This window comes from Camelus ferus, chromosome 2 (assembly GCF_009834535.1).
Source record: "Camelus ferus isolate YT-003-E chromosome 2, BCGSAC_Cfer_1.0, whole genome shotgun sequence".
Taxonomy (NCBI): Eukaryota; Metazoa; Chordata; class Mammalia; order Artiodactyla; family Camelidae; genus Camelus; species Camelus ferus.
In genome coordinates, this window is record NC_045697.1 from 71,974,249 (window position 1) to 71,997,078 (window position 22,830).

At 39.0% G+C, this 22,830-nt stretch overlaps 1 protein-coding gene and 1 non-coding gene across 4 annotated transcripts in view; both read right to left on the minus strand.

Annotated features, from left to right (window-relative positions):
- SLC39A8 (solute carrier family 39 member 8) overlaps positions 1–22,830 on the minus strand; it is a 66,546-nt gene that overhangs the window by 11,456 nt on the left and 32,260 nt on the right. For all 3 annotated transcript variants that reach the window (XM_032460745.1, XM_006188019.3, XM_032460740.1), the window contains exons 5-6: positions 22,317–22,439; positions 21,624–21,791 (exon numbers count right to left, since the gene is read on the minus strand). In XM_032460745.1, coding sequence (XP_032316636.1) covers positions 21,624–21,791; positions 22,317–22,439 — 291 coding nt within the window. The remainder of the gene's footprint in view (positions 1–21,623; positions 21,792–22,316; positions 22,440–22,830) is intronic.
- Positions 449–520, minus strand: TRNAA-GGC. Its single transcript has one exon. It is a non-coding gene; the product is annotated as a tRNA-Ala (tRNA).

Genomic DNA, 22,830 nt, shown 5'->3' on the forward strand with positions numbered 1-22,830 from the left:
AAAATGAGATGTTTATAAACTGCCGAGTGCCCCATGAATGCTTATTATTGTGTCACATGGATGATCTTATCTAACGAAGTGCAGATGAACGCAGCATTGTTATAAGGAAGAAAAACAAAAACTGCCTAAGAGACAAATGGGCAAGATAAAGATTTCTCATATATGATCCTTAAACAAATTCAAAAGCATACTGATCAAGATTATTGGAGAAAAGGGGGAAAAAAATAAATTTACCAGAAAAGAGTTTTAGAAAAGCGAGAGGATACAGTGATTTGTTCAGAGAAAAAAGAAAAACTTTTAACAAGGATGCTTGAGCTTGGGCATATACTCTTTTTTTTAATTTTTTTTTTTTTGGTCCAACTATTTTATTTATTTATTTATTTATTTATTTATTTATATTTTGGGGGAGGGATGGAGGTCATTAAGTTCATTTTATTTATTTATTTGATGGAGGTACTGGGGATTGAACGCAGGACCTTGTGCATGCCAAGCACACACTCTACCACTGAGCTATACCCTCCCCCCATAAACAGACTCTTGAAGAAAGATATTGAACATTCAACTACTGGAGTTCAAGGTATATTAAAGAGTCAGGAGATTAATTATCCAGAAGGTCAAATTCACTGTGAAAAGCATGCAATCTGAGATAATAAGTTTATATGAATCTGGTAAATGGCCGGGTATAAGAAGAAGGGAATCTTTAAGATGTAAAGTATTATCTTGCATATACAGCATTTCACAGTTTACAAAGCACTTCCATATGTTGGTGCCTTCATTTTCTCTTGACCTTTGTAACATCCTCATGAGTAAAACAGAACAATTATTGGCACCCTAATTTTAGAGATGAGGAGAATGACAACCCAAGAATATAAATGACTTGCTCAGTGTCATCACACAGGAGGTGCTGGGATTAGGCTCCTTAACAATTTACTGAACACCTATTTTACAGCAGGTGGGGACTGTGCTCAGAATCAAGGACAGAAATATAAACACAAGAATCTCCATGTTGTCGGCATTCGTCCAAAACAGAACATCCAAGATTCAAACTTCAAGTCTATGCTAACTGACTCCCATCTGCCCTTTCAGAATGACTCTCCAGCCTCTCGCCCTGCTCTCTGTCCTGAATGGGCCACCTCTACAGGCTTCTTGTCCTCTGGTTTCCACTTGAGATGGACCCTAGGGGGATTTCAGGGGAGAAAGGAGGGAGAAGGCAGAGTGTTTATTCCTCTGACACCCCTCTGAGTGATCACCTTAAGCTGTCAGTGACCTTCAAACGGAGAACACAGCTCTTCCCAAGAAACTAACTCTCTTCCCAGGTTCTAGTAACTGCTCCCTCCTCTCCATCTTTGGTCCAGGGTTGGTAACAACTTTGTCATTACTGCTCCCTCGTTCATGCACTACTTTTATACCCTACTCACACCTTATAAATAAATCTTCCTGAAATTATTCCAATCTGAGTGATCTATCTGTTTCCTATTGGGATCATAACTGATAGGGGTCATTTGTGCTGGAAATGGTCATAGAGAACAGACTCCAAAAATGGAATTTAATTGGTTTTTCATGTATTCAAAGTATGGGGAAATGGACATTGGTTACCCACAGGTGGGCTGCATTTTTCAGTGAAGCGCAGAACATGAAAGGGCTCTACAAGATCTAGGCTGTGTTGCAAGCTTTCCTGCCACTTGGTCCTTGTGACCCAGCAGTCCTAGTGGAACTGGGAGAGCTTGGCAGACAGAGATGCTCCCCTGGCAAGCCCTGATCGGAGAATCACAGTGCAGACCTCTAAGATGTTAGAGTAAAGCCATGCCTTCTTTAGTCATTAACTATTCTTTATCTCAAAAGCAGTTTCTTGCTTGTTTCTAGGTCCTTGTAGAGACTTACCTTGTGCCTCTGGGACATAAGTGACTGTGAGACCATGCCCAACATGAACTGGATGTTATCTGATCCAGCAAGCTATAAAACCAGCTGCTCACATCATTCCATCATTAGGTTGTACATACAAGAACAAGCCTGCACCAGTCTTAAAGACACAAACAAACTGCTATGGTAGTTGATTTAGACTCCCATAATCTAAACCTAATACTTCATCTCTTTTCCCTCAACAATAATAAGGCTTCATGGGGAGCTTCCCACAGCCAGCTGTGAACAGCACCAGCCCACTATACAATCCTACTCACAGTGAACTTAAAGCATAATGATAAAGATAAATCATCCAAGTGGGCAGAACGTTTGAGTGTAGTGTTGAACTTCACGTAGAAGTGATGGCCTGAGATATACATCTACACTAACTCATGAATGGGTGCTAAAAAAGTCAGCCAGATGGTCAGAGACTTCCAAAAAACAAAATTAGAAATCGGTAGAAAAGAGATCTGGGAAAAAATACACAAATGGATCACATGTCAAAAGGCACAGAGTGTGAAGATAACTCTGTTCCATTAAGTTCCATAAGAAGCTATCACCAAGGATACCTCAATAACAAAGGAAGCAAGAAGACCCAACTATAAATGTCACTTGGTGTCTTTCATTAGCCATCCCAATGTTTGCTTAATGGCCCATATACAAAGAGGTCAGAGGAGTGGGGATGGAGACTATTCATGGATTCAGGATTCTCTTTTTCTACCAAGGGTGATCTGGCTTATCAACACTGAAGAAGCCCCAACCTGTCAAAAGCCAAGGTCAATCCTGAGCCCCCCAAAAGACATCATTGCCCAAAGGGTCAAGACGGTCCAGTTGGCCATATGTGGCAGCAGGATGATTACACTGGATCCTTCCCAACATAAGGCGGTATCTTTGTCCTTCCTCTAGCCCTGAAAAGTCAGTCTCACCTAACTACAACCAAAATCAAGCTTCATAGGAGAAAGGAGAAATTAAACTTATTTTTAATGATATAACCAAATATAATTCAAATGCATTTAGTCTCTAGACATTTGGTTTCAGGAAAACTTTGTAACTATTTTCAAAACTCTCTTTGCCAATGAAAAGAACCATTAGCAAGAAAATAAGTTTCCAGAAACCTTGAAAATTCTTTCCTTTCCTTCTGTCTCTTCTGTGAAATGTGAGTGAAGTTGTTTAAATCTTCAGGAGTTGAAACTGTCTTGCATTTTTAGTTTGGGACCATATCATTTGACTGTCTTAAAAAAATAATTTAGGAGAAATCCGAGGGGTTTTCAAGAAAGTATGCGACCATTTTGCCAATGGAATTTGAAGTATATCCTAATTAAGTATTTACAGTTATCCTAATGGACTACTTATGCCACTCTGAAAGGATGCCTACTGTTACTACAGATGAGGAAGGCATTAATGCTCTGATACATTCGGGAAGCAGGGTATCATTTCTCATAAAAAGCTTGCATAATGTACTCCCCAGCCCAGGCAACTCTCATTGTTACTGAGAAGTCTCTCAAAGAGAGTCAGAAGGCACCAGGAAATTGGTTAAGTTTTAATGTAAGTTGGAGAAATTTGTTGCCGGGCTTCTGCAATATCATGTTCCCCAAAATCAGAAATATCTACCCTGCTCAGCATCATCTTCCAGAATAATTCAGATGAGGAAACAGGGGTAGGACGAGGTGCAGTAGAGGAACCCACCCCATGCAGCAGCTGCCTGTGGGGTAATTACCATTTGACATGAATTACGTGAAAGAACTGAAATATAGAAGAGCCCAGCCAAGGTATTACAAGCGACTGACTGACTGGCCCTGCAAAAGATGAGGGTATGCTCTCTGATCCTCAGAGATCTAGGAACGCAACCCTCTTTAAGGCAAGAAACTCGGGAAAAATGCTAAGAAGCAAGGGATGACTGATGACAGGAGCAACTGCAGCCACCGTGACAGAAGAGGCAGTTAGGACCACTGTGGGGATGTGAAGAAATGAGCAACCTCCCAGCACAGAAGAAAGTGAGTGACAGCGGGTTAGAGAGCGAAGCGGGTTCTCCGAAGAGGCAACCAACCCTGGTCTACACTCCAGTGGTTCAGAAAAACAGAGGTCATCTCTGCTTTGCATGTGGAGAGTGAGGGGTGAGAACCATACAGGGGTAAGGGTTCCAGGACTTCACTCCCTCTTAACAATGTCACTGTGACACTGTGAAGATCTGCTCACCAGTTTAAGAAAAGAAATTTGATTGTGGCGAATTGAGCATGGCAGACACAGGATATACTCAGTGAGCCCAGACAAAAACAAGACAAGTCATTTCATCTTCACAACAATCCTATGTGGCTATTAGCTCCCATTTAACAGATGAGGAAACTGAGGTATAAAGGCATTAAGTAACTTGCCCAAAGTCATTCCTGTAGAAAGAAGCAGAGACGGGATTTAAACAAACTACACCCGGGATCCCTGGGAAACATGGGGTTTTATTTTCTCTTACTCACTCCTGTTCATCCAGTATCTAGCACTGCAGGGACTCTGAACATTCGTTGTCTGAATAAATGAAAGTGCAGATATAGTAAAAGTACTTTTTCTTTCCTGACAGGTTCACAAATCATTGTCACAGGAAGCATCTATTTCAGTCTTTCCAGAGAGCAAACATAAGGGCATTTACACAACGTGGGAAGTATGTGCATAGAAAAATGGTCATTAATCAATTCCAAGTTGGATCATCTACATAAAAAAAAAAAACCCTCTGAAAGTGCGGAAGCATTTTTGTTGTTCTTTCTTTGTTTTCTCACCAATTCTTTAAGGTCATGGAGCCAGATCAAAAGTTCCTGGAAGACAGGTTTTTTTTTTGTTTGTTTGTTTGTTTTTCATTTCAACCCAGAGCTTAAAATTAGTAGGTGTTCAGTAAACACTTCTTTTAAATAAATCACGCGGAGAGGGGACTTGTTTTGCTGAGCTGAAGGGAGGAGTGGAATGCCAAGGTCACATTCTAGTCAGCAGCTGTCAGTGCCTCCACCTCCATCCCAGTGACCACCAAGGGGCAGAAGAGTTTTATCAGCAGACATCTCGCATCTAACCTGATGAGACTTCCACGTTTTTCAGAAGACTGTTGGAGGAAGAGGCCATAAAAATAAGAATAGTAGCAACTAACACTGCTGAGTGCTTCCCACTTGCAAGGGACTCTCCTAAGCCTCTAACATCCAATCACAGATGAAGCAATGTGGGCAGTAGAGGGAAGAGCTTGACCGAAGCCACACAGCTAGAGACGGAAAAGCCACTGACCCCAGATGGCTGGGCTCCTAAGCCCAAGCAAGGAAAGGCAGAGAAGGCTGCTTAAGAGACTTGAGTTTTTTCAGATAAGAAATTCAGAGTTCAGCAGTGTATTGCTATAATACTGGGTTATTTCATTCCTGTTTCCAGTCTCCATCCTTGAAGGTGCCACTGATTCTAGTTCCTGTGGTTTTGAGGAGCAAACACTAAGCTGATGTTCTGGGGTTTGCTAACACTTCAGACACACTTAAAATAATACCTCCAATCCTTGAGGGGAAAAAACACCATCCTAGGCTTTCAAATCTACTCCATATAATCTGTTGTTTACAGACCACAATATGGGTAGAAAAGATACAGTTGTTTTTGACTGTCCCTTCCTGAGTTTGTTACATTTAGTAAAATTTAATTTTAGAATGAGAGGCTTATTTGAGATTATTGATACTTATTTAAAGGTTAGAGCATAGTAACACTTATTTTAAGGAAAGAATTTTCTGCAATGTCATTTCATACAGGCATCCACTATGCCCAAGCTACTCCGACCTTCTTTCAATCCCTAAACCCTACCAGACTCTTTCCCACCCTAAAGACTTTGTGCTGCTGTTTCCACGGCCACGACGTTCTCCTCCTTGATCTTTGCTTAGATAGCAGCTTCCTACAGTTCAGATTGCAGCTTAAATACACCCCAATCACTCAAACTAAAGTAACTACCCAGACATGCTCACATCCTTACTTTCTAGTTCCCTGCACAGCATCTGTAACCCTAAAATGCTGCACTACACGTCCACTGGGACAAAGAGAGCCCAAGATCAGAAACATTTTCTAATTTGCCACAATATCTCCCGTGTGTAGAACAAAGACAGGATTGAGCAGGTGATCACAGGATACATGACAATTGAATGAACAACAGAACAAGAAACTGAATACCATCCTCCCACCCTTTAATATGGCTTCACTAATTTGACCTACAGACCAAGATGTCATTCAGAACATGAACTCTTACCACAAAAGAAGACTCAACTTAAGATTGCCTTTATTGCTTTAATATATAACTTGCATGACTGAAATTTTGATCAAAGTCATGAAAACCATCAAGAATCCAGAGAAATTTTCTGCAAAAGTCATGCTTTCCCAGTAAAGAGTTTTTGCAATTTTACTTTCCAAATGTAAAACAATCTCTAGATTTAAGTATTTGTTTTGCAGCCTAGAAAATTGTTGACGATCCCCCACTTCAGTTTTTCTGATATGTATTTTATAACATAGTAATAAAAGTAGATGAACTAAAAAGCATCAGACCAGAGACCTCAACCTTCAGGTTTACTGAACTTTCAGAGGTAATCTTTAATGGTGTTTTCTTAGCTTTTGAATTTTTTTCTTTAATCTGCCTTCACTAGATTGCTATAAAGGTTTAATAAAGCCATGCTCATTAAGCAATCTGGTATTCCTAAGTAGAAGATTCAACCAAGTTTGCTCTTTTTTTTTTTTTCACTTTTAATGTTCTGATACCTGATGACAGAAATAAAAAGCAAAGCAGAAAACCACTTTTAAAAAATTGGGCTCTCTCCTTGTGACTGCTAAGAACTCAAAACTTACAATAGATCTGAATAAACTGGACCGCTGATCAACACGGTGAACAAAGTTAAAGACAGGAGACAGTCACCACTTAATTAACATAAATGAAGAGTCATTAACTTAATGGCACTGAGAGCCTCAGAAAGGAACTGAAATCCCCCATCTAGAAAGCAAGCATACAGTAAAATCGTATTTCACCACCCAATCAATGATCTGACTGGAACCTGAGAGTTCATTTATTAAGAGTGAACACTTAATTTGGTCTTTAAACACCTTCAATTATTTTTTCTGCACTAAGATTATCAGTGAAGTATTGACGGTTATAAAAATGTTATGTGTGACCAAGACATTTGTCTCAGTCACAAAATTGAATAGAGGGAATACGTAGGCAGATAAATACCTATAGGGGCGTGTGTGTGTGTGTGTGTGTGTGTACCAATTTGCTAATGCTCTACCACACAGTGTAGTGGCATCAAATTCAAAAAACATTTTGGCAAGACCACACTTCACCTGCATGATACTTCAGCTTTGTGTTCTTTCTAATTTAGGATCCTTATTTTGAAATACATAGAATAAACATAACATGGAAAATAGAATACAGAATAAACTTTACCTCCCCAAGTACTTCTTCCTGGGACATGAATTTTGTTTATTACAATCAAACACCTCATGCTTTGGCAAGGTTTCCATCATGCGATCCACTGGGTAAAAATTACTCACCAGGTCTTGATCCAGTATTCCCAAACCGCAAGTCGGAGCATGTAAAGAACATAGCACCACGTAAACATTTTCAAATGAGAAAATAGCAGAGATTAAAAAGTAAAAGTAAAAGAAAGAGGCCTATCTTGGCAAGTCCAGTGTCTATGACATGGACATCTTTTACAACTCAACCTTAAAAAGCTTGAAAAGGCTGATGTTAAAGACACAGCAGCGATAGAATATATATTTACATTTTTCCATTGCTTATGCTGGTTGGCTTCTGGGCTTTCTACACAATAGAATCCAGCAACTCTTTCTGATGCCCAGAATTAACTTACTTGAACCTCTTCATTTTTTCCTTATTTTTCAAAAGAAAAATATATTGGCATTCATTCTCAATTTTTTATCAATCAGCATGCATGACAGAACAACCCAGCAATTCTTCATTATACTAATGGGGGGAAAATTAACTGAACATCAAGCTTAATTGAGTAAAACCTCACTAATTCTTCTAAATAGGGACAAGTCCTGCTTGATTAGTGAAAGCAATTTAGTATAGAACATGTTTTGATAAATACGCCTTTATTGCTTTCCAGAACTCATGCTAATAAACAGCTCCTACAGCAAGCACAGGGTATGATAGAGGTCCTTCAGAAAACCTGCCACACTGCATGGTAACAGTTATGTAGCATCTTAATTACATAATAACAACCCGATGTTTCTTCAGATAACTTAAAATCTTTAGGTGCATCTTGCTGACAAATTATTTCAAAAGTAATTTTCATAGATGATGCCAAAGTAGTCTACAGTCTAGCCTGTGAGTAAAATACTAACAAATCACAGGCTCTCCGCGGTGACAGATTAGAGTCAAAATTAATGATGTTTCACTCTGCAGGTAATCCTCAATTCACTACGAGCTGCACCCCAAAAGTTCATTTTGTAAGTTCATTGTTGGAAATCAGAACTGACTAGAGCCATGCTCTCATTAGTATCATGTCTATGGACAGAACATGGGGTTGGGACTCCAGACCCTGGAGGGGATCTCATTGGTAGCCCTGCCATTTATTATCTGTGTGACCTTGTGTAAGTTATTTAACTTAACTGAGTTAATTACATCTGTAAATAGATTTACTACCTATGTCACAAGACTGTTGTTGGAATTAAACATCATAACCGTAAGGCACCTACCACAGTGCTCTCCACTCTCACCCCTGGGCCTTCATTTGCTTCTATCAAGCATCTTTCTACATCAGAGGGGATAACGGGGAGGCTGCAGAGGCACTTCAGTGGCTTCATGAACCCCTTTAAATTGCATGTAAGAATTGGTGGGTCTGTATACTCTTCTGTTGCCAAAGTTCACACGCTTCATCAAACAGCTTCTTAAGGGGAACGATTACAAGGTGACAATGTCCTACAGGGGCACTCCCTAAATTTTTAAGAATCAGAAATGGCCAAATGCTTAAAAATAATAATTTGAAGTAGTCTCTGCATCCAGGTTACCATTTCATCCAGTCTTATTACTTAGCAACCTCCCACCCATCCTTCAGATTGAAGGTACAAGCAGCACCTGCTCAGAAAGCATCTGTGACCACCTCACCTGCATCACCTCTCACCCCAACATGGGCCACGTCTGTCTCAGCACAGCAACCTGTGTGCTCACCACACAGCACAATAACTATTTTCACATGGATGTACGTGCCTTTAAGGAATTCCAAGTACATGGATGCTTGGTAGGAGGAGGACTTTTTTCTTACAAAAGTGTATTTATATTTTGATTTCATTAAAAGTAGTCATTTTAATTGTTGAGAAACATGCACATTAGGAAGTAACTGGGCTTTGTTAAAAGAACTTAGAATTTGACAGATGTAAGTTCAAATAAATCCGAAATGCTCTGAAATTCAGCTCAGAAATGGAGAAAATCACACCTACTGATCAAGGCTGCACCTGAGTAATATTTGTCAGACATCGAGTACACCCCCTGCACATGATCCAGACCACCAGCCGCACACCCCTAACCACCACCATCGCTGCCAGTGCTGCTCATTACTCAGGAGTGACAGGTAATGGAAATCTAACATGCTTGCTCTCCGCCTGACGCAGGACGCTCTGCCTGACACTGACCATGGCTCAGAGAAAAGAAAACCTATGCAGGGACAGCTTTCTGGAAGTGGAGTGCAAAGTGCTATTTCTGGAACCCTGTACACAGGAGCAGACTACCTTCATATGTGACCGCCTGGTCCCCAGAACACTCCAAAGGTAGCAGGCATGCCATTCTCCAGGTCTGCAGCAGTGGGGTTCTACCCAGGTGGATTCTGTCTCCACCGCCCACCTATACAGAGTATGGCTTGAATTTGTGAGTCCGAGTTGAAAAGGTCAACACTTCCATCCCTGAAAGGGAGGACATAGGCCCAGGGCTGAGAACTCTGCCTTTCTGCCCAGCAATCTGCTATCAGCTTGCGTCACCTTTTAGGTGAGAGGAACGGAGAGGAAAGAGAACCTCTTCCAGGCCTTATCTCCCGGCCCCTCCCCCACACTCCTTCACTGCCGCCTCCTCCTGCCTGAGGTGGAGGCTGTCCGACACCCACGCCCTCCCCTCCACCCACAAGCACTTTCTCCACCTTGTCTTCCTTTTGGGGATCAGCGGCTCCACCAGAGTTCTAATTCCCTTTTAGTTTCTTGTCTGGGAATTTGCTCCATCCGACTGCTGACCTGACTTCCACTCTCTCCTGCATCCTCAGCCTCTCTCTGTCCACTCAGCCTTTCTCTCTGTCCGAAACCTCCCTTCGATTAACAAAATCCTGAATCCTGATACTCTACTGAACTGCTGTTCTTCCTCATTTTTTCCCCTTCAACGGCAAACTCCTTAAAATAACTCACTTTTCTAGTCTTCTTCTGTATCTGTTTATTAAATCTGGCCTTTCCTCTCCTTATAGCCCATTGCAGCACAGTAATCCCTCCAAAAGTAGCTGTATCTAACTTCAGAGCATTGAAAACTTACATATTCTTTACTCGAGCCTATTTGAAAACACCAAGGAAGGAGTTATTCAGCACACACACAGCATCATTTCAAATGCCCTCCAGACCTCTCTTCCTGGCCATTATTTCAGCTGTCAGAGCAGAACCTCCAATCTCCTCTTCCTTGAAAGTTCTTTCAAATTTTTCTTCCCCCTCCCTATATATGAGTTCTCTGTCTTCAGATAAACTTGTTATTCTGGAAGCTGACCGATCATTCTCATTCATTACTCCATGCTGGGCAATGCTTTTGAACAAAGACATATTATCAAGAAGAGTCCACTAAATAAAGACTCGAGGTTTTCTCTATTTACAGCTGGAAGCATAGCACCCCTCCACCCCACCCCGGTCCCCGGCCATTTTCTTCTGCGTTCCTCTGTGATGCCCCTGAGGACAGAGCTGCCTGTCGCACAGGACTTGGTGCACCAGCGTCTCTTCTAACCACCCCTGACACTGAGAGATTTGATCTGCAGGGAAAGCAAATCAACCCCAGAATTCGATTCAACTGCCTTCACAGCCTTTATTCAAACTTGCCATTTGGTTTTGTTCTCTGCAAACTTCCATGAAATCCCTGCTCTCCTCAGTTAATCTGGAAACCTTCATTAATATAAATCTTGGCTATAAATTGCTTGAAGTATAGTCAGTTTACAATGTTGTGGCAATTTCTGGTGCACAGCATAATGCTTCAGTCATACATAAACATACATATATTCCTTTTCATATTCTTTTTCATTATAGGTTACTACAAGATATTGAATATAGTTGCAGCAACATGGATGGACCTGGAAATCATCATTCTAAGTGAAGTAAGCCAGAAAGAGAAAGAGAAAGAAAAATATTTCCATAGTCTCGAATAAAGTCTTCCTTGCCATTTCAACAAGTGTCAGAATAAGTTTTTCTTTAATACAAATCAACAGGAAAAAAGACAAACAACTCAACTAAAAATGTGTGAAAAAGATGAACAGGAAACACAAAGGCAAACTTATGGCCAATAAGCATATAAAGAGATGCTCAACTTCACTAGTAACCGGAAATATACAGAGGCAAATCACAGAAAGAGACCATTTCAAACTCATTAAATTAGCAATAGATTGTTTTTAAGTCTAAAATTTCCAAAACTTGCCAAAGATGTGGAGAAAATGTGACTTCTCTTCAGCTTCTGATGAGAGTGTAAATAAGTATAAGAGTTTGGAGACCAATGTGCTGTTGTTATTCAGTAAAATTACGTATGTGCATATCCTATGACCCATTTCTTACAAGTCTAGCTATGTACTCTGACCTTTCTCACAGAGTTTCTGTGAGACAGTTTAGCCCTAATGCCTTAAGGCATCCATACATATAATAAATTATTTGATGTTCTATGTATATGTAATGGTACTATGTACCGTCCTTAAGAGATGAGAGAAAACACTCACTTAAATCATTTTCTATGGGACTTACTTGTCTCACAAGACTTCAGTTTAGAAAAGCTCTAGATCAATGATTCTAAATCTGCAACCATCCAAGTGTCACCCAAGGGCATTTAGAAATATGAGGGTAATGGGGCTATTTTTTGGTTGTCATTAATGACTGAGTGTTACTACTAATAAATAATACCCTGGAAGCCAGAAGTCATTAATAACCTACAATGCACAGAACACTTTCGCACAAAGAATTGTTCTGTCTGAAATGCCATTAGCACCCAGCTCACACACAGGTACGATGAGACATGTATAAGAAGGTACTGTGCAGGGATGTTTGTTAGAGCAAACAGCTGGGAAGAAAAAAAAATTATTATTGTCAAGAAAATGAACTAAGATCACACAGATAAAATGAATGAATTAAAACTACAAGGACTAAAATATGGGCCCCCAAAAAGCAAATTGCCCAATGAAGTGTCCAATATATCTTCTTTACTCAGCTTGAAAAATGGAAAACAATCCAGTGTATTGTTTATGGATATACAGATACATAGCAAAAATACAAAAACATGAATATATATGGTAAGATTAAGTTCATGATAATGATACTGATGAGATGTACACATGCAATGGAATACTATAAAGCAATGAAAATGAGTGGACTACTATTACAAGCAGCAGTGTGAATCAATTTCACAAATGTAATTTTGAACACAAGAAGGCAGATAAAAAAGATTACATTCTCCATGAAAACCTATGCATTGTACAATGTTAGAACTCATAGTAGCAGTTTCCTTTGGGAGGAAACAGTGTAATCGCTGGGTGGGTAGGGGTGGGGAGCAATGGAGGCTTCTGAACTGCTGATGAATATAGTCTGTTTCATGGTGTAGGTGGTGGTTCCACGGATGGATTTACTGGGAAGAATTCATAGAGCTATATAATGATGATCTGTCCACTATTCTGTATGTATGTTCTGCCTCAATAAAAATGTTTATTTAGAGAAAATTTAATCATCTTTCCCACTTCTTCCTGAGTTCTCTTTCTGACTGATTCATATCTGTTAATCATACCAGAATTTTTTCTGAAAAATAGGCTCACGCCATCATTTTTGGTCTTTCAACTCCAGCAGACCAACTCTTGCCAAGATCAACTGATACCAACTGGAACTTTTATCAGATGTGTCTTTCCTTCTTTCCCACCAACATCAAACAGATCTTCTGTTTTCTCTCTTGCTCTGCATTTTGTTAATCAAGTTAGAAACCAAGATGTTTTTGGCATCCTATCCTAATAACTCACAGAAGATTTCTGTCTCTTTGAATTTTTAGATTCTTTGGTAAACAACATATGGGATAGAAATCAGTCAGGATTTTCCTGCTAATTTCTAGGGAGATAGAGAGCATTTCGCTGGGAATGTCTTGTCCTCTAACGCCTTTTCCTTCTTTTCTTTTTTTTACTTTAAAATATTTTTATTCAACAGAAATTAAATTGTGTGTGTGTGTGTGTGTGTGTGTGTGTGTGTCTACATACAGAGGCAAAAGAAAACCCGAAAGTCTACAAGTTATACCCAGAACTCAAATTTTTATAACATTTAAATTATGCTCACATGGACCTGAAAGCACACATTAATAGATTAAAATTATGAACTTTATAAAAATACTAACCATTTAAACATTTATCAGATGAGCAAATAAAATATTCCCTTTTCATTTGGATATCATAGCAGTCCCTGAGACCCGTAAGTAACTATCCTTCAGATAGATTTATTAGTACAGATTTGGGTACATTTCAAAGCAGTTTCATATACATTATCTTATTTGATTCTCCCATCTGGCCTAGGGGTTGGTAGTACTGACTCTTTCTGTATGAATTTTCTGTGTCAGTGGCAACACTGCCAGCCTCCCTGTGTGAGAACAGGGATGTCCGAGCTGGACAAATGAGTGGCTAATTTAAGAAACAACAGTAACCCTAAATCGTCCTCACACTGGGTATCAACTAAAATGCTTCTGCCAAATTTACATATCTGGGACATGGTTTTATTTGGAACAGCAAAAGTTGTTCCTAATGGATGGTTTTCCTTTCTGGCAAGTTGCTCTGGCTGATGTTGCAAACCTCTTCATTTCAGTTCTGATTTAATTTAGGTTGCATGCTCTATCCCCAGTGGTGTGACTCTAGCTCACCTTTCAAATTATAATTTTTACGTTTCGTATCACTAAATCTTTCTCATCTTAATAATTTATCTGTATAAAATGTCTGTATCCAGACTCAAAAAGTTAACAGCACTGACTACAGACCTAAATTCAATTTTGAAAGATTTTATGCACCCCAATTATTTCAATAATATGACAATCAAATACCTGTCATACATAATTAAGGTACCATTATTTTAATGTCCTTTCAAATGAACTGAATGTGTCCGAGTGTGACAGATACAACTGGACTGATGAGTGTGTAGCTGAACAACTCTGACAGAGAATCTGGTGCAAAAACTGATAATACCATTCAAATGGCAACTTAAGTTGGACTTCAAAGTTTTATTTCAGTGAGAGCAAATGTATCAAGTTCTCCTAGTCTATCAGACAGAGGTCAATGGCTGGCTTGCAGGCATTTACACTCAGAAAGTTGCCTTTATTACCAAATAGCCTTCAAGTTTTAAAAATCAAACTTCAGTTTCTAGGAAAGGTACTCAAATTTCAAAAAGGGTAAATAATAAAGATGAGAAAGCATGACATTCTATGTTTTTATCCTCTCATTGTGTTACTCTATCCTAGTGAAAAAAACACAAATAGATTCAAAAGCCCTTATGGCTTCGTACAAGAAGACCTCTTCTAAGTGATGATCTGTAAATGATTTGCATATAGATTTAAAAGTTAATCCCAGAGAAATGAAAATTGAAGTGATAGGGTTGATGAGATCAGTATGATGAAAAACTAAGGAAAGTGAAGAAAAAAATTTGGTGACTGAAAGGAGGAGGAAAATATATATTTATCACACCCATATAATGTCAGAGACATTGTTATATAGTTGGCCCCTAAGAAAATATTTTCACAAAAAAATATTAATTTAAGGCTTTTGGCTCCTCATTTTACAGGTGAATAAACAAAGACTCAGAGATGTCAATTAACTTTCCCCAGACCACACAGCTAATATATTTAATTGCTAAGACATGAACACTGGCCCATGTAACTCCAAAGCCCTTGCTTCCTCCTCCCAGTTGCCCTGCAAAGGAAAGGAGATTCCAGGAAAGTAGTAACTAAGGAAACGGGAAGAAGGATAGTCTCACATCACAGAAACCATCTAATGAGTCATTCCAAGAGGGAAGAAATAAGTTCCAGTGAAAAATCTGCCTTTATATTCCTAGCATTTAGCCAAGAATGAGTGAGAAACTACAGGACTGCTTCAGAAAGAATGAGAATGAGTGTTAAGAACATAGCCTGCTACCTAGAAAAATCACTTGTACTGTTCCAAAAAGAAATTTCAGAGAATAGGTAGTGAATTTTTTAAATTATGGACAATTAAATATTTGAGGAGCCGATGAATAAGAGGAGAGAGCACGTAGTGACCAGTCAGCAAGCGGAAAGAACAGGCAGCGCAGTGCAGGGTAGCGGTTACCATCCTGGGAACCAGGACGCCCGGGCTTCCTAACTTGGTACACATGTGACCTTGGCTAAGTTCCTCGGCTTCTCTGTACATCCGTTTTCCATCTTTAAGATGGAGATAGTGACTGTACTCACCTTATACAGTTGTGACTCTGAGAAGTAAATGAGTTAACATACGTAAAGCACATAAGGCAATGTCCGATGTGTAGTCTCATTTCAGCATTAGCTGATGTTTCAAGATGTTGGGCCATGTCGGGAAGGAGAGGCTTCAGAAATCTCGGGGAGTAGCAAAGTCAAGAAAAAAGGAGTATTTTAAAGAAGAAAATTCTTGTGATGTGTGTAGACATGGAGAGAAGGAAAGATTCAGGAGAGACAGATGAAGACAGGAAGAGGTTATGGGAAAGATGAGCACATTCGGAGGAACTGGCCTTAAAAAAGGGAAAAGGATACAAGTTTTGACACAAAAGGGATGCTGGAGAACAGATGAGGGGGACACAAGCGAGGACACAGAGCACTTTCAGAAAGTGACTGAGGAGGTGAGACAGCAAAGTTCAGAGATTCCAAATAACCTTCGCAGTTTCCTCATAAAAGGAAGACAAGGTCGCAGGAAGAATTTTGTAGAGTAAGGAAAAACTTTTTGGAACAATTACTCTTGACAGTATGAAAAGGTGTTGGTTAAAGATGAATAAAAGCATCATTAGTATCAGTGAAGTGTAGGCTAAATTCCTAGTGGATTCAGGTACAAATTTTCACAATTTTCAAAACACATAGACTAGAGCCTGATAAACTAGGCTGTGGGGAGCAGGGAAGCACTGAGACGGATCCAGTGAGACAACAAGCTCCCCCAGCAGCCAAGGTGCACTCAGTGCTCCTCCTCCCCCAGGGGCGGGACATCGCCTGCAGCTTTCTTGTAAGCACCTGTCAGTCAGGATCAATGAAAACCACTTCTTACACAATTACAGTTTTCAATTTTAACTAATTGTTAGTATGACCACATAAAAGAGAGTAACTGACTTCTGTTTCTAAATCCTGTGATGTTCAAAAACTATATGATTTAAAATAGTAAATAGGTCTTTGGTGAAATATGGCAGGCTAGACAAACATATTTTTTTCTAGTCCCTCCTGAAACTTCCTAAAATAAAAGACTAAAAAAACCATAAAGTCACAAGGACAGAAAGATTGGAAGATGAGAGCACTGAGATATTTATTTTGGAAGACGAAAAGAAGAGGGTGAGTTCTGGCTTCACAGAGCGAAAAAGTCAACAAGAAATAAAGGGATGCAGAGCCCGGAACCTCAGAAAAGTTCAGGGAACAGAGGTGCCAAGTCTCTCTGAAGGGGGCAGGGAAAGAGTGGAACTAGAAGTAAGGGAATTCGTTGTAAGTTTATATAGGGAGCAATTAAAACCCCAGATCATTGCTCCCAAGCCAATACAGCAGGGCAACCACCCCAAATGATGACTGGAGACTTACCCTCTGGGGAAACTGAACCAGAGAGACCCTCGATTCAAGGACACAGAGCAGGGGGAAAGGGTACAGCTCAAGTGGTAGAGCGTATGCTTAGCACGCATGAGGTCCTGGGTTTAATCCCCATACCTCCTCTTAAAATAAATAAATAAATCTAATTACCTCCCCCACCCAAAAATAAAATAAAGTAAAAAAGGCACTGAGCAAACTGAAGCCTGGAGTAAAGTACATGAGTGAAGACAACAGTATGGAGTCAGACATTCACAGCCCCCCTTCTTTTCCCACCCTATTTCCCCATCCTTCCTACTCCAGAATGGAGAAAAACCAACCACACAAGAGACAAGAGCAGTAGACAAGCCCCACAGATACACAGAGCTTCTGGTTTGTTTTTTGAACTTTAAAAAAAAAAAAGAAAGAAAGAAAAATTATGCTCTACACTGGAATTTGACACTACATTGTAAAATGATTATAAATCAATAAAAAATGTTAAAAAAAAAAAAGGATGCTTTCCACTGTTCTATATAGTATTTCTGTATATTATATAACTTTTCAGTTAAGTTACGGAAGGGCAGAGTTTTTCTGTTCTGTCCATGGATGGCTTCTCAGTACTTAGAATAATGCCAGTGCATATTAGGTGCTCAATAAATACTTGAATCATGAAGTGTATTTAAAACCTGCTTGACCCTCATGGAGACCCAAGCACCTCAAAAATGTTATCTTTGTATTTGTAGAGTATCACTCCCTTTCAGTTATTGACAAAGTAAGTCTCCCTAACAGCACCACACTTGGCAGCTAAATTCCACTTCATTGAACCTCGATTTTAAACATAAAACTCACAATAGTCAACTTCTAAAAATGGCTGATATTAATCTTTCTTCTATTAGAAAGAAGAAACAAATGGCTCGTATCACTTTGTATTTAATGGCATCCTTTTTTTTTTAAGTGTAGTTGATTTACAATGTTGTGTTAGTTTCTGGTGTACAGCATGGTGATTCAGTTACACATACACATGCTTTTTCATATTCTTTTCATTATAGGTTATTACAAGCTATTGAATATAATTCCCCGTGCGATAGAGCAGGACCTTGTTCTTGAATGAAAGCACAGGAGGTTCATTTAGAGAGACTGATTACGGACTACTGGAGGAATGAGCCAGGTGGGCCCTCTAGTGGCCTTGAAGAGCTAACACTCCCCAAAGTACCTGACATTCCTGAGGAAGCAACGTCTAATAAACACAGTCCATCCAAAGCTTATGCTCGCGGGGGGAAGACCCACCTGTTCGTATAGATATTGAAATGCCTTCTCCCTGTGTTTGTACAATAGTCAGAGAGAGAAAGGATCCGAGCAAGTGTCACAGGGTAAGATAAGAAACATCACTTAGTGGCAATAACTGAATAACCGGAGAAATGGAATCCTTCCCTCAAAACTGTCTTCTTATTACGCCTCTATTACCTTGACCTTTCCCCCGAGACACGCATGCGCCCACATGCCCACAGCAAAGCGCACACACCTGCCACGTGGGTTGTGGTGCTAACATTTATCGAGGCTAGAGCAAGGGGACCAGGGAAGTTTCACACTATTTCTCTAAATATAAAATCAAGCTAACAAACTGTTAAACAAAATATCTTCTACTTCAGCAATGCTTTGGCAATTCTAGGACTTTGATGGTTCCATATAAAATTCTACCCTCCTACCATGATAAATACGCTTCCATGGCAACAAAATTTTCAAAAATACATGTAAAATATGGTCTTTATATGACTGAATACAGACAAAATGCTGAAGGCAACTAAACTTAAACATTATAGCATTTCTGAGTATTCTGTGATGGACCAAAGATGAACATTAAAAAAGACATCCCTAAGTCATGCACTTCAATGATTCTGTAACATTTATTTTGTTCTTCCTATATTCCAGAACAACCAAGAATCATGCTGTTATAATCTAGATTGTCACATAATTTGTGTTCCTTTGATAGTAATGTCAAGCTACAACTACTTTTCTTAACTCACTCTTAGATGGTTTCTTATTATTTTTAATTTGGAAAAACTTCATTGTGTTGAAGAAGCCGCAACAAGAAATCATCAACCAAATTCTCAAAGCTAGACTTGGAATTCAAAATGAACCACGAGTTTTACACGTCATGTTCAATCACTGTAATGGGGTCACTCAGGTTAAATCTATCCCAAGAAAATATTAGAAAATATTCTAATTTTATTATTAAAATCAGTATCGCTCACGTTTCTCTACCCACTATCTCTTAAAGCAAAATAGATCCTAATAGTAGTTCTTAAATTCCACTGCTTTCCATTTTTTTAATGCCGTAAGAGAAAACTGAAAATAACAGTATGATGCTCGATTTGTTTAAATCTCTCTTCACTGGAGATTACAGTCCAGAAACCAGTCCCCAGAGGAACCAAGTGCCAGGACTGTTTACAGTTCATGTCAAGGCCAGGTGCATGGGTGTCGTCCTGGCACACCCCTTCTCTGCCTTCAGGAGGACTTCTCGTTCCTAGAAGTGTATTTCCAGACTCTTAGCTTCATTCTGCTCTCTCACTGGATTGGTAGTCCACCCAGGTTCACAACTGCACAGTGTATTCTATTCAGAACATTCAACAGAATACAGTGCCACTGGTCTCCAGCATTGATGTTGGCAAGTTTAGTGCCACTGAGCTTCCAGTTCCCTTGGATGGGATCTGTTTGATTATTCTCAAAGCTTCTCGAATATTATTTTCCTAGATATTTGCATGGCTGGCTCTTCTTTCTCATCATCCAATTCTCTGCTGACCTCTTAAGGGATGTTTCTCGATCAATCAAAGAAGACCTCACATATCATTTTCACATCACCAAGCCCTAAAACTTGAAAACTAAAGTCAAACTTTTGAGTCATTCAATTTTATTTGTCCTCAGAAAGCAGGGCCCTTGGGGCAAGTTATCTTCTTCCCTCCACAAAAATTATTATTTACTAAGTTAAGAGTTAATGTGATCATCTTGGTTCTGTTAGAGCAGTGACATGCAGAAGGCAGTCCTGCAAGGCAGACAAGAGTGCAGGCTTCAACACCAGACACCTCAGTCCTGATTCAAGCCTCACCATTAGGAGCCGTGTGTCCTTGGTTTTATTTGACCTAAGCCACAGCCTCCTCATTGTAAGAGTGCTTGTCTCCTCAGCTGTTTCACGGATCAAACGAGATCATTCATCTAAAGTTCTAGGCATAGTCCTTGAACATCTAATAAATGTTAGCTGCAATTATTATAAGAAGTTATCTATTTGAACATTTCCATATTCTTTGCAAAAATCTTCCCTGAAAGCATCATTCATTACTTTTCATAAAATAATTTCCTCTCTTAGTTTAGTGCTAATACAAAACTGCCTTTTCAAATACACTTGAGATTTTCCGTAATCAGGTGGGAAGAAGTGAAGGACCGATCATGCTTTCTTTCCAGAAGGAAACTCAGGTCATTTGTGCTAATAACCTCTTCCAAATACCTTCTTTCTGCTTTTTTTTTTTTTTTTTTACTTGGCTGGCTTCCTTTTAATTTTATTTTTAATTGTTCTCTTTTATATTGTGTTTAACTGTGTAGCTTGCGGATCTGTCATTTATAAGCTGAGTGACACTGAAGAGATTATTTAATATTTAAAGCTCCACTTTCTTAATCTGTCAAATGAGAATGCTGTGGACACCAATGACATCCCAGTCTCACTTTTTAATAACCACTTCTCTGCTGCATCTACATTTCCTTGGGGGCGTACAAGGGACCCAGCCGTCTAAGCACTTAGACTAGTCTAAGTGGACATCTAATTCAAGCTGGACCAAGGAGACACTTGCCAGAGTTGTGAATTTAGGACCAGAAGAGGCGGGTCAATTTCCTTCTAGCAGCTGAAATTATAAAACTTAGATCTCAGGAGTTGTTAGTGGCTATGCTTCCCATTTATGAAGGAGCCAGCCCACAGTAAAAGGAAAGAATGGCTCAGAGATGCAGAAAGAAGAAAGAGAGGGAGGCCGGATGATTCTCATGGTTCCAGGTTCTTGATCTCCCTGTAGCTTGGTTGTTCCATTAGACAGCCCATTATCTCTCCAATAAATTCTCCTTTTTGCATACATAATTTGGGGTTGCTTTCCAAATAGTTCTTATATATAGGAAATAATCCCTACTTTCAGTTCTAATAGTTTTGCTATGTAGTTCTAATATGTAGAAAATAATCCCTAATTTTAATAGTTGCTATAAAAGCTAAGGGAGATAAAATAAGGCTCTGGCATATTACCTGGCATTTACCATATGTTCAAGAAATGATACCTCTTAACATTATTTAGAAAATGGGAACACGCATTCTAAATCAATTAATTAATGAATACAATTTTAATAGCTTACAAATCTTTCAGTTTCAAAATCACTCAGAGATTCTTTGGTTTAGGATCTTAGAAAGAATTGCAAAATAAGAGAAATGCTCTGAATTAATTTTGCTATCATATAAATCTATGTGACTCTTACACAGTTAAACAATCTTAGAGAATAATAAAGCCTCTGACCTAGTAACCTACAATTTCTTGCTTAACTCATGTGTTTATAGTAAATAGATGGAGGGAAAGTGGAAAAAGAAACAGACTTACACTCCGCTTATCCCACATATATACAGGAATAAATCTGACACAATTAAATGTGCGAAATACTGACTTGACTGAATTCACAGCAGTCTCCATAGTGTGTCAAGGATGCAGCAGAGTGCAAAGAATTACAATACCTGTAGAGATGCCACACTGACATTATCAAAATGGATGTGTCCATTAGGCTCTGTGACAGCTGGATTTGCATAACATGTCACACCGTTGATGGCAGGTAACGTTTTAGGTTGATGAGTTTTTTCCTGAGGAGGACCAAAGTCATCATTTCCAAAGTGGGTATGACCTTTCTACACAGAAAAATAAGGGAGGAAAAGGTTACAAGAAGAAAAAAGATGGCACATACAGGCAGGAAAACAGAATTTAGTGGGTTTTATTTACATGAGAAAATTTGTATGTCTATTCTGTATGTGGTGTGATCTTTTTAGGTTTATAAAATTTCTCTCCCTCTAAGTGTATGCCCATTTGTTAGATTCTGCTGTTTCTGTTCCTTCATGTCAGGGAGCATATCCTTCCTGTGCTGATGAATACGGATGGAATACAAATTATGTACATCTGTTATTGGACATCAAAGTGCTAGTATTTACTCCAAATTCTACAATACAAATCAAGTGTTCCTCCTGTACTTAGCAATACGTTGACTCTTTTCTTTCTCCTCACATTCACAAATCTAATATCTACACTGCTCGCATAATTGTAAGAATAAAATTCCTGCCTGTATTTGCATCTATCAGGTAGCTTTAGTGGGTAAAACAGCAAACTATACTGTTCAAATAAATGAGAAATAAAGCCAATTTTAAGTAAAGCCCATTTACCTGACCATATGTCTTTAATAACATCTTAAGCATTCTTTCAAAAAAGAAAAGTATGTAAAATCCACCAAACACAGCAACTGCCTTCTCAACATAGTTGTCAATCTTAGGGTTGAATCCAAATGCCTAAGGGAGAAAAAAGGGCAATTCAGATAAAGCCAAGTAATTTACTTTGATTCAGTAACAATTTTCACCAACGTTCTAAGTCCATTCTTCACTCCCAGGTAATATTTGGAATTAACCCACCAAAATCACAAAACAGAAACTCTGAAATTTGAGTAATCAAACTGTAAGAGATGGCACAGAAGTCTTATAACCAAAAGAAATCCTATTAAGTGAAGCCCCCAAAGGATCTTATAGTTTCCTAGCTATAAAACCTTCAGCAATATTTGCCTTAAAAAAGTAAAATTTTAATAGTAAAACAGCAGCAATGATTCCTTTATTTATGAAATAACATTAAATATGGGTAATAAAGATAAATGAGACATTGATTATCCACTTCTTCCTAAAAGTAACA